This window comes from Chiloscyllium punctatum, chromosome 27 (assembly GCF_047496795.1).
Source record: "Chiloscyllium punctatum isolate Juve2018m chromosome 27, sChiPun1.3, whole genome shotgun sequence".
Classification (NCBI taxonomy): Eukaryota; Metazoa; Chordata; class Chondrichthyes; order Orectolobiformes; family Hemiscylliidae; genus Chiloscyllium; species Chiloscyllium punctatum.
The window spans coordinates 43,919,502-43,935,340 of record NC_092765.1 but is presented as its reverse complement, the minus strand read 5'-3'; the positions used below and the strand labels follow the sequence as shown (position 1 = coordinate 43,935,340).

Below are 15,839 nucleotides of genomic sequence, written 5' to 3'. Positions count from 1 at the left end.
CCCTCAGCTGATGGATCAGTACTTCTCCATGTTGAACAACGCTTGAAGGAAAAACTGAGGGTGGCAAGAGCTTTGGGTGGGGTATTTTAATGCCCACCAGCAAGAGTGGCTTAGCAGTGGCTTAGCAGCAGCACTGCTGATTTGAGCTAGTCAGGCATAAAGGACATAGCTGCTCGATTGGGTCTCTGACAGGTGGTGAGGGAGTCAATAAGAGAGAAAAACATACCTGACCTCATCCTTGCCAGTCTGCCATCTACAGATGCACCTGTCCATGACAGTATTGATAATAGTGATCACCACACAGTCCTTGTAGAGACAAGCTTCCACCTTCACATTGAGAATAACCTCCATTCAAATCAAACCATGCTAAGTGGGACAGACTTCAAACAGATCTAGCAGCTCAGGACTTGGCATTCAGGAGGCAGTGTGTGCTGCAGTTGCTGGCACAGTCTGCAACTTTGTGGCCTGGCATGACCTCCATTCAACCACTACCATCGTTCCGGGGGATCGACTCTGGTTCAATGGAGCATATCGGGAGCAACACAAGGCATATTTACATGAGGTGCCAATTTGGTGAAGCTACCAAACAGCATAATCCAGCAAGTGATTGAATTAAGGGTTCCCTCAACCAACAAATCAGATCTAAGCTCTGCAATCCTGCCACATCCACTCGTGAATGGGGTCAACTGCTAAACAACTCACTGGAGAAATAGGCTCCCCAATGATGGAAGAGTCTAGTACATCAGTGCAAACAATAAGATAAAAGCATTCGCAGCAATCTTCAACCAGAAGTGCCAAGTGGATGATCTACCTTGGCTTCCTCCAGTGGTTCGCAGCATCGCAAATGCCAGTCTTCCGCCAATTTTATTTACTCCATGTGGTGTCAAGAAGTAGCTGGGGGCAACTGCAAAAGCTATAAATACTGACAGCATTCAGCAATAGTATTGAAGACTTGCTGCTTCTGAAACTAAGTTGTTTGAGTACACTTTAACACTGGTGACTATTTGACAAATATAGTCAATTTTCTTTCATGTCCTGTCAACAAAATGAAAGACAAATGCAATGTGACCAATTACTGTCCAATTAATCTATTCTCAATCATTCGTAAAGTGATAAAAGGTGTTATCAACAGTGCTAACAAGCTGCACCTGCTCAGTTATGCCCAGTTTGAGTTCTGCCACAGCCTGTCAACTCCTGACTTCTTTACAGCCTTGGTTCAAATATGGACAACAGTGCTGAATTCCAGAAGTAAGGTCAGAGTGATAGCCCTTGACATCAAGGCTGCTTTTGACCGAGCGTGGTATCAAGAGTCCCTAGCTAAACTGGAATCATTGGTATTAGGAACAAATTGTCCACTGATTGGAGTCATACCTGACAAATGGAAAGAAAGTTGTGACTGTTGGAGTCAATCATCTCAGCTCCAGGACATGTCTGCAAGAGTTCCTCAGGGTAGTGTCCTCAGCCCAACTATCTTCAGTTGCTTCATCAATGACCCCCCCCACCCCTTCTATAAGGTCAGAAGTGGGGATGATCACGCCATTTGTGGCTCAGATACAGACAGTCCATCTTCAAATGCAAGAAGATAAGGACGGTAACCAGGTCTGGGCTAACAAGTGGCATGTAACATTTGTGCTACACAAATTGCAGGTAATGACCATCTCCAATAAGAGCCAATTTAACCATCGCCCTCCGGTTGTGCTCATTCTCTCGACTTAACGGACACTGAAGCATGAGGATCTGGTACAGAAAATTGTATGATACTGGTTTGAGGTAATTGGCAACCTCCTACATGATTGTTTGTTTGGAGTCATTGGTCTGGTCCGGATTGAAGAACGCAGCAGCCAACCTAAATGAGTATCCCATGACCATCACCGACTTCATCAGTAAGTGTAGAGAAGTTAATTGGGGTTTTACCCCAACTGAAAATCTTGGATGAACTGGGAGATCCACTCGATACCGAAGGCGAGGTCTCAGGCGAGCAGTTTGGGAGACCCTGACCTTACAGAAAATCTACATATGATCTTCACAAAGCTATCAGGGATGCCAAGAGACAATACTAGACTAAACTATAGTCCCAGATTAACTCCACAAACACATGTCAATTATGGTTATGGCTAACACAACGTAAAAACAGGCTACAATGCAAAGTCTGGTAGAGTCACTGGCAACAATGCATTCCTCTCGTGAGCTCAATGCATTCTTTGCTCATTTTGAACTGAAGGTCAGTGAAATTATATCACCTGCTTCGACAGACTTGGGTGCACCTGTATCCACAGTCACTGAGGATGTCAGACGGGCCTTGAGAGTGAACCCATGGAAAGCGACCTGGCCCAAATGGAGTTCCCGGTCATGCACGCAGATTGTCCACGGTCCTGCTGGTTGGGAATATTTTCAAACATTTTTGACCTCTTATTCTGATCTGAGATTGGTACCTGCTTCAAGAAGAGAAGACCACTATCATCCCGTTGACCAAGATGTTTCAGCCAGAGTATCTTAATGACTACTGCTTGGTGGCTCTGACATCCATCATTATGAAGTGCTTCGAGAGGTTAGTCATGGTACATATAAACTCTAGTCTCCCAGATTGCCTTGATCCTCTATAATTTGCCTACTGTTGCAACAGGTCTAGGGCACATGTCATCTCCCTGGCCCTACACTCCTCTCTGGAACATTTGGATAGTAAGGTCAGCTACGTCAGACTCCTATTTATTGAATTTAGCTCTGTCTTCAACACCATAATTCCAAAGAAACACTTCTTCTGTAAACTCTTAAGACTGAGGATTCTGCTCCCCTGTCTGCAACTGGATCTTCATCTTCCTAACCCGCAGACTGCAATTGATAAAGATAAGTGATAACACCACCTCCACAATAATCCTTAACACTGATTCCCCATAAGATTGTGTACTTAGCCCCTTTAGTCAAGAGTGTATAAGGAATATACTGTGTGGTCAAATTCCACTCTCTCTCCATTTACAGGTTTGCTGATGACACCATTGTAGAGATCTTAAGTAATGACAAGTCAAGTCAAACCTTCTTAAGGGCAATTAGGGACCGGCAATAAATGCTGGCCTTGTGAATGAACAAAAAAATGGCTTAGCATGGAGGATATAAATGTTTGCTGCAGCGAGTGTCCAGGAACAGAGAGATTGTGGTGTGAAGCATTTTTGTCTTCTGCTGTTTGCCTGGAAGAAGTAGTTGTGCTCTCAATCCAGGATGGCAGATCCGCAAATTTAATAGCAGAAACATGCTGTGAGACATCAAGTAAAGCCTGTAATGTTATGTTTTTTTTAAAAAAATCCCTTGGAACACATTTCTGGTATTTTGTGATTGGATTTCAAGTAATTCAGTTATAACATAATTAATTTGCAAATATAAATTGGAGGGATGCATTTTATGAAATTGCTAAATATTTTATCTCAGTTATTGGGTTGTGTTGAAGAGACCAGAGTTTTGAAAATAAACTCTGTTATCTGGGTAAGAAGCTTCTGTGTTGTAGATGTAACTTTGTTTGAGTTTAATCAACCTGATATTATTTCACACCTCTGGCCTATGCCAGTCTAAAATAGATCAGGCATACAAAGAAGCACACAACCACATTACTTGACGGGCTAGTGGATGTGGTTTCCACGTCGTAAGTTTGTGATTACTCTTAATTTTTTTTTGACAAAATTACTAACTAATCCCTGATTGGAAAACCTGAGGTGATTCTAGTGGAGCACTCTTCTGGTCAGCTACCAGTGATTGCAAGCAGTGGGCACTGAAAGATTGGAAGGCATGATGGATGTTTATTAATTTTGGTAGTTTAAGTTGGATTTAGTTACTCATTAGTTGTGCCTTTTAATTAAAAAGTGCACTTGTGTTTGGTTTTTGTTAGGTGATCACTGGGGCAGCGCTGCAGGAAGCAGAGGACAGAAAGGTCAGAGTGGGAGCAAGGTGCAGAATTAAAATGAAAGGCAGCTGGAAGCTTGGGGTCATGATTGCGGACCAGATGAAGGTATTTTGCAAAGTGGTCACCCAGATACGTTTGGTTGTCTTAATGTACAGGAAATCATTGAGATTTAAGTACAGTATACGAAATGGAGTGTTGTGCAAATACATTAAAGGTGACAGTTTAGATGCTGAGAAAATAAAAAGGCAGGTATTGTATTTCTAGTGCTGACATGAAGCCTTCTATGGGAAGGGGCTGAGATGTTGGCCGTGACTGAGGATTGACTTAAGGTACCACAGATGTGGGAAATCTCTTTTCTTTTTTTCGAATACTGAAGGGGAATGGAGGGGGCAGATGTGTTTGGCATCACAGAGAGGTGACCTTTGGAATGTAGCGTTCAAGGGATGGAAGTTGAAGCCAGAAAGAAGCCTGGTTGTGACTCTGGGATGCTGGAGGAGTGGTCATTATTAAACTGAGAAATTGAATGCGTACAGTTGAGAGTCATATGAACCACCATTGGGGAATTTTTGATTGAGGAATAAAAAGTGCCTGTTGGATGCACCAGTATGGAAGTTTGCATTGTTGAAACATGTGATAGAGAAATAAGGATAATGTAATAGGAGATGGGATGTGAAGAAGTGCAGTCAACTTCAGGATTCAGTGCATCTATATTCAATATTGGTATGAACCTATTCCCAGAGGTGAAGGTGAACTTGAGGGGTAAGTTGGAGATAATTGTGTGAGAGTCAGAGAAGGGTGGAAAATGGAAGAGGAGTTCAGAAAATGAACAAGAAACAACATTGTTACATTCATACGAAAACAATACAGAAGACCTGGGTAAGCTGTATCCTAAAATAAGGCACAGCCCAAGTAGGTATCTGTAAGATAACAATACTCTTGTTGACTGTTCTAACTACTTACATCATTCAATATGTGAATTGGTTTGGCCAGGTAGAAGAGTTAGCTGCTGAGGCTTGTTGAGCCTCTGCTCAAGGGAAAAGCAGAGAACCCTCAAATGGCTCAGGTAAAGGTTCGAGATGTGGAGGGATTGAACTTCCATGGTGAAAAGTAGATGGTCACTGCCTCAAAACAGTTGAAATGACAGACAGGTCTTTCAGTCCGCAGGTGCTACTGAGTTTTTCCTGCATGTGTTTACATTTCAGATTTCTGGAATCAGCTGCATTTTTAATTTAATGAACCTATCAGCTACTTTGAATTGTAACATTGGGTACAAATGTTTATAAAAGCAAAAGTGTTAGCTCAGTTTTAAGTTTTTGCTGATTAGCAATTCTTCTTGTAACTCTTCCCTGTAGAATATGGTGTAACCAGTAATTTAGCAGTTATTTATGTATTGAACATCAAGTTGTCAATTCTGAAATATGTACTCTCGTAGTAACTGCCTTTATTTTCACTTCATTTCTAGGCTGAAAGCCCATCAGAGGCTTCACACAGGGAAAACATTTAACTGTGAATCAGAAGGCTGCACTAAGTACTTTACTACACTCAGTGACCTGAGGAAACATGTACGGACCCATACAGGAGAGAAGCCATTTAGGTAAAAGCTTCCTACAGAGCTGTGTTACTTCTGTATAGTTGACCGTTTTTATGTAATCGTTGTTAGCATGCAATGCGAGATTGGAAAATATAGTCTTCTGTTAATCTACTGCCAACTTGACACCACTCCAAGTATTACATATAGTTTCAAACTGAGAATAAAGCCATTCTAAAAGGGCGAGATGTTGGCATGTTTGAGTAGAAATTTTTTAAGTAAGCTTAAAATCTCCTTTTAATGTGTGTTTCTTTTTGAGGGTTTCGTACGCTTTTTTTAAAGTTTTGAGAATTATCGAAGGGAGTTGGTAAATATATCAACGACTGCAAACACTGCACAATACTCTAGCAGAATTTAATACATACCTTGTTACAGTCGACTATGAGTTACTGATTTAAGAATGTACTTGAACAGTTTGTGCCGTCAAACAATATGATCCAGTACAGACCCAGCATATAATTAGTCATCTAAAGATCTATGGCAAATATTTGTGAAATTGAAGTTTTAAATGAAAAGGAAGTTTTCAAATCCCTTTTTATTAACAATATAGATTTCTATCTCCTCTTTTTCTTTTGATTCCAAAATGGTTAAATTCCTTGTGGGTTTCTTTGAACAAAGAGACCTTGGAGTGCAGGTTCATAGCTCCTTGAAAGTGGAGTCGCAGGTAGATAGGATAGTGAAGAAGGCGTTTGGTATGCTTTCCTTTATTGGTCAGAGTATTGAGTACAGGAGTTGGGAGGTCATGTTGCGGCTGTACAGGACATTGGTTAGGCCACTGTTGGAATATCGCGTGCAATTCTGGTCTCCTTCCTATCGGAAAGATCGTAATGTGAAACTTGAAAGGGCTCAGAAAAGATTTACAAGGATGTTGCCAGGGTTGGAGGATTTGTGCTATAGGGAGAGGCTGAACAGGCTGGGGCTGTTTTCCCTGGAGCATCAGAGGCTGAGGGGTGATCTTATACAGGTTTACAAAATTATGAGGGGCATGGATAGGGTAAATTGACAAAGTCTTTTTCCTGGGGTCGGGGAGTCCAGAACTAAGGGTGTAGATTTAGGATGAGAGGGTAAAGCTATAAAAGAGACCTAAGGGGCAACTTTTTCACGCAGAGGGTGGTGCGTGTATGGAATGAGCTGCCAGAGGAAGTGGTGAAGGCTGGTACAATTGCAACATTTAAAAGGCATTTGGATGGGTATATGAATAGGAAGGGTTAGGAGGGATATGGACCGGGTGCTGGCAGGTGGGACTAGATTGAGTTGGGATATCTGGTCGGCATGGATGGGTTGGACCGAAGGATCTGTTTCCTTGCTATACACCTCTATGACTCTGACTCCTTTTGACCAATGTCCTTGAGCCAGGGGTCCCAAAGTGTATTAGTGGAGTTGTCAAAAAGAGTTGAGATTTGCATATTGGGGTGAAACTTCTACACGATGGGCTTGAAAATTGTACTGATTTTTTTTAGGGAGATTAGTATCCTAACATTCTGGCATTTGGCAAGCTGTCTTTACGTTAATTACTTCGTAATGTGAATCTTAGTTACTTCTGCGTCAACAAATTTAAGAGATTTAGCATGAGATAGAATTGTAATAAATCAGGAAATTAAGGGTTGGGGAAAGGCAGGAAGGTGAAGTTGAGGATTATCTGATCAGCCACGATCTCATTGAATGGCAGAGCAGACTCAATAGGCTGAATAGATTAGCTTTGTTTCTCCTATTTCTTATGCTCTTGTGTATCACACTTCAGTCACACTCTTGTCAGTTGTGCAGTTGAAGCTACTACTCTCCTTGTCTTCTGTGTTTTGAAATTTTTCTCATTTCCTCTTTATCAGAGACTTAGAACTTAAATTGCTTTAATAACCCTTTATTGTCCCACCTGCAGTTACTGCTCGTCAAGTCAGATTACATATTGCAATGTGGCTTGATAGGTCAGGTTTTGTTTGTCTTATTTTAATGTAATTTTAATGTCTTCTGTTGAAGCAAGCACACAAACTGGTTTTGTTGTTAGAACCAAATCTTCAGCATTATGAAGCAAAAATTAAGCTTGAATAAAACAAAATTAAGCAATGTAATAATCCAATTTGAAAGATTTCACAACATGTGGCGAAACCAAATCTCACCTTATCACGATGCCATTACTTAGTTCAAATACCAGAAAGCGTTCCATTTGTATGATACAAATAGGTTTGACTTAACCGTTTCTCTCAATTTTTGGTCTTTGAAGAGGTAATTAAATTCTTTTATTACTCTCACAACTGAGCTTAAACTTCAAATAGCCCTCTCAGGATTCTAACTAAATACTACTTAAAACATGAGAAAGAAGCAAGAGAAAGACATTTGGCATCTCTGACAGTAGAACACTCATTACAAACAGATTCCCATTGTTTTTCCAAAGGCCCCCTAGTCAGTTGCCCTCTGGCATACACTGGTTTAAAGTTATGGTTCTAGAAAGACTGATAATTTAATTATTACTGTACGATGCCCTTAATCCACATGCTATTAATTTCAAATCCAAACCTCAAATGATAGATCCTATCCCTCATATTGCACTCTGAATGAATGAGTTTTTCTGAACTCCCACTTCCAATGGATAGCTTTTTAAAAATAAACCAAAAAATGCATATACTTGGGACGTGACATGAAAATTGGAATTGCTTGCGAAAATTAGCAGGGTCTGGCAGCATCTGTGGGAAGAAAACAGAGTTAATATTTCGGGTCAGTGTGTCACTGGACTCTGTTAATTCTGCTTTCTTAACAATAATCCTGGTGTTCATCAGCAGACTGATGACCAGTGTAAATAATTTCACTGTTCATCTTGTCCACATAATGGAAAAGTGTCAGCTATTTGATTTTCTTGTTGATCTAACTACTTCCAGCTTCTTTCAATCCACTTCACCATTGCCTTGGCTAACGGAACTTGATGGCAGATTTAAAATTAATACTTGTGCTCTCATAAAATTGTTGTGTGGAAAATGTTGCACACCTCTGCCAATTTCCTATGTGAAGAAATCTATGATTTTGCAAGACTCTTAGATTTTTGTTGTCTTAATTCTGGTGTGGGAAAAATGAAATCCTGTTTTAATTTATTTCTACCGTACCATAACCTCAATTCATGGTTTAATTTTCATAATGCTTCGTAGCGTCTTTTCCATACCTACTGCTTTTAACAGATAAGGTGTCTGTAATATATAGCTCTACCTGTTATGTAATGTTTCAGCTCACTACCATTGCATTGTTACCGTATATCTAATGACATGTATAAGACTGAGGATTCAATTTGACTTTTCATGTGGTCCTTCCTACCTGTACGAAGCTGTTCATGGCTGTGTCAGATGTTGTCATTGTCAATTTTCCACGTGCCTTTCCAGGAGATGTTATTCTCTCACAATTGATTTCATTGGGATGTGAGCAGGGTCTCTGGCTCGTGTTTATTTACTCAGATTTTTAGCATGATCTATGGCTCAGTGAGTAGCTTACTTGCCTTTTGATCGTTCTGGTTTAAGTCCTACTTCAAAACCCGAGAACAGAATCTCCGTTGATTTCTCAGTGCACTGAGCCTTCCCTGTTGGGTAGGGATGTAAAATTCCAATGCTGCTACTTCAAAGAAGAGCCAGGGGTGTTTTCCTTGGTGTGTAAGCCAGTATTTATCAATCATCTTTATATTTTCTCTTACCTGGGAGTCGAACAAGTTAGTCTATTTGATTAATTTAACAAGATCCAGGGGGTTAGTTTCACTACAATTTGATGAGTGAAGTCCACATTCCAAAAGTAAGTTGGCTTTTTAGCTTTTTGAAAGCTATTGTAATTGAAATATGGTTGAAATTCTCTCAGACTGACCTTAAATCTGTTTCATAGACTGAAGTATTTACTGTCTAAAAATAAAGGGATACCCATTTAACACAGTTAGCATGAGAGAGTATGCACTTGGGAAAGAAGAAAGTGGGAAGTACATTAAAGATGGGGGCATGAGAGACTGACGAGAAGCTATGACTGAGAGGAATAGAACTTGGAAAAGGGTTATAAACAAAATGTTGAGTTGCCTATTTTTTCCAGACACTCTGCTACACAACTCACAAAGATATACATAACCAAGTAAATCACCATACTTGTTGATTTGCCTGACTTTGACAGCTGTCTAGGAGAAAAGACATAAATATTATTGTGATTTCATTAATTAAAATATGTAGAATTCCTTGCTGCTAGCCCTAATATAATTGCAATTGCTACCACAGAATGAAGCAAAAACAATTAATGATGTATGTTGTTGGCAGAAGTAACAATTGCAAACACACCAGTTTAAAAAGGTTGCTAGGGAATAGGAGGAGTCAAAACTTGTGTCCTTAAGCAGAGGATGTTAAATTTTAAAAGATATTCTATTCCTGATATTTCTCCAGTGAATTGTCTGAAAAGGTGTGTCTTTGAATAGTCTGTTAAACATGTGGCTTTTCGGAGAGGTTCAGGAACAAACTTGAAAGGGTGCAAAAAGTCTTAGAAGGATGAGCTATCGGGAGGGGCTGAATAGGTTGGGGCTTTTCTCCAGGGAGGGTTGGAGGCTGAGGAGTGACCTTACAGGTATAAAATCATGAGGGGCATGGATAGGGTCAATCGTCTTTTCCCCAAGGTGGGGCCAGTCCAAAACTAGAGGGCATCATTTGAAAGTGAGGCGGAAAGAGACTTAAAAGACCTGAGGGGTAGCTTTTTCAAACAGAGGGTAGTGCATTTATGGAATGAGCTGCCAGAAGAAGTGGTGGAAGCTGGTACAATTGCAGCATTTAAAAGGCATCTGGAGGGGTACTTATAAATCGGAAGGGTTTGGAGGGATATGAACCATGCGCTGGCAGATAGGACTAGATCAGATTTGGATGTCTGGTTGGCATGGACACTTTGGACTGAAGGATATGATTCTATGCTGTTTTACTCTGACTACTACATTCAGTAAAACTGACCACAGCATAAGCAGATATCCTTAAGAGAAAATGATTTTTTTTAACGTAGCTCCCTCGCTTCCATTATTTTGAATGTTATGTTTAATCAGCAAGTGAAATTCAAGGGGAGATATCCAGAATATCCAATAAGCACTGTTGTTGTGGCATGATTTGTGTGCATGTGGCCGAGCAGGAAGCATTACTACTTCAATTTTTTTTTAAAATCCTGCCAAATTTAGAGCTTAAAAATGTGTTGCTGGAAAAGCGCAGCAGGTCAGAGGCAGCAAAGGGCTTATGCCCGAAACGTTGATTCTCCTTCTCCTTTGACGCTGCCTGACCTGCAGTGCTTTTCCAGCAACACATTTTTAAGCTCTGATCCCCAGCATCTGCTGTCCTCACTTTCTCCTGCCAAATTTAGATGAAAAAAACTGTCCACCAGCAAAGTCAATAATTGAATTAGAACAATTTATTAATGCGCTAGTATTGAATTGACAGCTGCGTTTTTTTTTACCATTTCTCTTGATTTGTTAAGAAAGGACTCCCCTTATATGAAATATTTTTCATACAGCTACAGTGAAGTCTTTCAGACAAAATGCAGAATTATTTGGTACTTCCAAATACTAGCTGTTACTTCACATTGCTTCACCTCATAGTATTATTTAATGTTTCGAAGAATATGTGACCGGACTGAAGTATTGGAGGCCGTAGTACAACTAAGCCTTGAGAAACATAAATTGCCATCTCCAAATTATTATCAAGTTTTAGACTTTCTAGGCACTACAGCTGCTTTTTTAAAGTAACATGTATGTGGTATAAAAGTAATTGGGGATTCCATGGTTCTTTTGTGTTGCATTTATAGGTGTGATCATGATGGCTGTGGGAAGGCCTTTGCTGCTAGTCACCATCTCAGAACGCACGTCAGAACACACACAGGTAAATCAATGCAGTGTTATGTTCTCTTCCTCTCCAATCTCTTTTTTTTGTTTTGGGAAAGAACAAGAATTTTAGTGAGGTATTTTCTAAGAGGGCGTTCTTTTGGTCCTGTTAAGTGTTGGAAAGTGCTTCATTCGTTCCTCCCAAAAGTGCATGTCTGTTCTTCTGACAGTTTACGCGTTGGCTTGCAAGAGAATATTTCATGGAAATGTGATCTTGTGATAGATAGGTCTTTTTGGTTTTAAGTTTCCAAAACTGTTATTTTGTTTTTAATTGTATTTTGTGGGCTGACAGAAGGGCCTGCAGTTTTTACATTTGAGCTGAAACCAAATTACTAATTATTCACTGTTTCCACCTTCTGTTCATTGTAAGAAATAATTGGACTTTTTGGATGAGCAGTGATAAAACTATACTAAGATACAGCAGTAAAACATTTGAAAAAGTTTGAGGTGTGTATCACTTTAGAATCGTTAGAATCTCTCAAAACCTGCCTATATTTTCTCACTGTAAGGCATTTTCCACATTCTAAGATAATTTGGAAAATAAGGATTGCATTCAAAATTGGCAACTTAAACCACTGGTGGCAAAATATACATTCAATTGTTTCAAATCCAAGAAGAACCACTCCACTCTATTTTAGATCAGTGTGTATTTAATGTGGGAAAACTCTGATAAAGTGATGAATTTTATTAGGAAACCTTGCTGCATTTGTGAGTATGTGTGTTGAAAGAATGCAGTGTTTTCAATTGTGTTTCCAGAAAATCCCTACCATGTGGAAATAGGCCATTCAACCCAACAAGTCCGCACCAACTCTCCAAAAAGCATCCCACCCAGATTTGAGTTAAACTAAGTTTCAAGTGTTAATTTGCATTATCTTGTAGATTCCACAACTTTAAAAAGAAATTAAGAAATGGTCTCTAGTGAAGAGAACAGATAGGCCTCAATTTTTGGATAGTTGCATTCCTAGCAAGTTTTGAGAAGATTTAGAACTCAAGTTGAAGTTCTGGATGTAAATTTGGTTGCTGAACTGCAAGGTTCACTTTCAGATGTTTTGTCACCAAATTGGTAACATCATCAGTGAGCCTCTGGTGAAGCACTGGTTGTGTAGCCTGCTTTTTATTTGTGTTTAGGTTTCCTTGGGTTGGTGATATCATTTCCTGTGATGATGTCAAGTGGGATCCAAGTCAACGTGTTTATTGATAGAGTTCCGGTTGGAGTGCCATGCTTCTAGGCATCCTCACATATGTCTCTGTTTGGCTTGTCCTATAATTGAATAACTATTGGGAGTTGTTCAAATTATGCCAAATTAATTATAGATCTTCACAGAATGTGAATAGACCACAGTAGGATGGTTTCTACCAATTCTTTCACATAAAAAATCTCTACCTTGGGAATCACCAAAAACACACCGTTTTTGAGTAACGCAGGAACATAAATTAAATTTTTCAGAGCTGCTGATTAATATAATTTAACAGGATATGGTGCAGTTTTTTTGATTATTCCTGCAGTATGGGTCTTCCTGATAAGATCACCATTTATTGCCTCCTTGAGAAAATAGTGGTGAGCTGAAATTTGAGGATTTTTTAGGGTTTTTCAAATTGAGAGATTATCATATGGCTGGTGTTTTGGTGACTAGATTAGGAGGGTAAATTTCTTTTCATTAAGGACACTATAACAGGATGGGGTTCCCTGAATATCCAGTATAAAGGGCAAAAGCAAAGAGTTTCTGAAGGATGTTCAATAGAATTTTAATGTCTGGTGTACTTCTGACCAAACACAGGTGATCGTGTTGCCTGTGTTCTTAGAAATGGGATGTGCTCATTGGACTATGAGGGGAAAATTAATGGAATTGTGGTGGCCGTATTGAAACATGTAGATTCACAATGGAAAAGGTCAAAGAACAATCTAAAGTGAAAATCACTTAATTAGAAGGGGACGAGTTTCATTAATGTGAGAATGAACCTGACATGGGTATGTCTGAATGGAAGCAAAACTAGAACCAAACAATGCGGAATTGATTTTGAGCTCAGTTGAGGAACATTGCTGTGCAGGACAAAAGTAGGTCAAATGGACAGGTTGATTTCCTTGAGACTCAAAAGATATTGGGGATAGGTAGCAAAGTGGATTTAAGGTCACAATATATTCAACCAAGATCTTAGCAAATAGCAGAACAGGCTTGAGGGACCATATGCCCACTCCTGGTCCTAATTAATATGATAAATCCAAAGCTACTTGTAGAAAGATGGAGTAAGACAAAGTATATAGAGTGCATGTGACTGTATTTGGTAAGTAGAAAGAAGGCTGAATGTCCAAAATTTAGTGCACTGACCAAGATATGAGAGACATAGAGTGCATGGGAAATAAGTGGCAACTAACATAAAGAGGAATCAAAGAGTCTTCTATAGGCCTATAAATAGTAAAATGATGATAACACAAGGAATGAAACTGATTTGGTGCCAAGAGGAAGGTTATGCATGCATGTGAGCAGTAAATGTGGCTGAGGTCCTAAATGAGCACCTTGCACCTGTCTTTAGCAGGAAAGAAAATGCTTCTAAGTGTGACAGTGAAAGAGGAAACGTGAGATATTTTGGCTCAAAATTGATAGAGAAGTTATTCTAAATGCTGGCTATATTCAAATTACATTATCTGGATCGGATAGATTACGTTGAAGGTGGCTGAAAAGAATTAGGAAGTTGAGGATATGATGTCAGTTGTCTTCCAGTACTCCTTCATATCATTTAAATTTTATTCAGGTCACGCCAAAGGACTGGAAAATTGTGAATATTGCACCTTTGGCCCAAAAATGACGTAAGGTTAAACCTCACAACTAAAGGCCTGTTAGTTTAACTGACAATTGGCAATTTTGTTCTGATCACAGTTTCTAAAAGTTTAACAGTTACTTGGAAAATTCATTAATGACAACCATTGTGGATTTGTTCAATGTAAATCATGTTTAATTAACAGTTTTTTGAGATGGTCAAAATGTTTTGAAGGTAAAATGCGTGATGTGTGTATGGGATTTCAAAATGCCATGAAGTGCTACATGATGAGTTTGCTAGTGTAGTTTTGGCCTATGGGTACAGTGGGAATTATAGATTGTGTTGGCTAAGTGATAGCAAGCAATGACGAGCAATGTGTTTCAGACTGGAAGAAGGTACACCATTGTTTACCAGGAATCAAAATGAAGTTCAAGAAATACAGTGGTCTATGTTAATAATTTAGACGAGGGCATAAAGGGTCCGCTTTTAAAATTTTCTGATGATGCAAAACTTAACTGTAGTAATTTCCAAGGATGATGATGACTAACTTCAAGAAAAATTTAACCCGGTGGAATACAACAGAAATAAATATAGGGCCAGGGATATTTGAAACAAAAATTTACAGCTACAAAGGAGACCGTTCATCCATCTGTCTTCAAACCAACTTTCCAGCTGTTGTTCCATAGTTTGTATGTTACTGCAACTTACATCAATATGCAATACTTGTAAAATTGTTTATAGCTTTCTGCCTCTGCCAACTTTTCAGTGAGTTCCAGATCCCAGATCCCATCGCCTATTAAGTAAGAAAGTTTATTTTTGTGCCGTAAGCCATCTGTTATCTTAATTTCATACCTTAATTAAGAACCCTTTGAACAAGCCTCATCCACTGTATCTATACTTTTTGAATTTCAAACTACTTTTTCCTATATCTCCCCTCCTCCACCTCAGAACAAGGACAGTTGATCTAATCGCAGGTACAATTCTGAAGGGCGGAGTTTTCAATGAATGACACCACTAGGTGGTGCAAAGAGCAGAAAACCCAGTCTCCAGTGACAGGAAGCAGCCACCTGTCATTGTCTGAATGTAAAATAGCTTGCACACACTGTTAAAATGCATTTATTTTACTTTGTAGAAGCCTCCCAATCTACCCTCAGCCTTCCCATCAACCAAAAAGGAGGGTCCTAGTGCATGCCCTGCCTATCCTCGGTAAACTGTAACTCCAGACCCATCAATCTGACCTCCCTGACCCTTTAGCAAATCCACTGATGTCAGAATGCATAGAATGCAGTGATGTTATTTGCGTCAGCACGGTCATTTCTTGTGGCCTGTTTGTCAATGGCCAAGTGAAGTTAATCACCTCACCTGTGTGTGCGCATGACAGTGTAGTCGGTTCTGCTATAATGAGGTGTTTCAATTTTCGTGCAACCGTGTTACAAGAAAATTGCGTGATAGCAGCACCATTTAAACTAATGGGGCCTGAATCCCATTATAACCAATGCACTCTTTAAATGTTCACACTATAGAAGCAGTGACCTCAAATGGTCAATCATGTTATCGCAAATTTGCGTTAACAAAACATATGTTGCGGCAGAATGACCTGTACTGTATTATGGATGATTGCTCTGATCCTGAAGAGTGTACAGGAACAAAGAAACCTAGGATGTTGATATTTGTACAAATCAGTGGAGTTGTGAAAAAACCTAAAAACAAAGTCAGAGTTCTGCACTTCATGAATTGAAGCATTTGTTTAA

General features: G+C 39.5%; 1 protein-coding gene across 1 annotated transcript in view; it reads left to right on the top strand.

Moving 5' to 3' along the window:
• mtf1 (metal-regulatory transcription factor 1) overlaps positions 1-15,839 on the top strand; it is a 74,300-nt gene that overhangs the window by 34,358 nt on the left and 24,103 nt on the right. The window contains exons 4-5 of the mRNA XM_072548555.1: positions 5,352-5,483; positions 11,256-11,329. Of these exons, the coding sequence (XP_072404656.1) occupies positions 5,352-5,483; positions 11,256-11,329 (206 nt within the window). The remainder of the gene's footprint in view (positions 1-5,351; positions 5,484-11,255; positions 11,330-15,839) is intronic.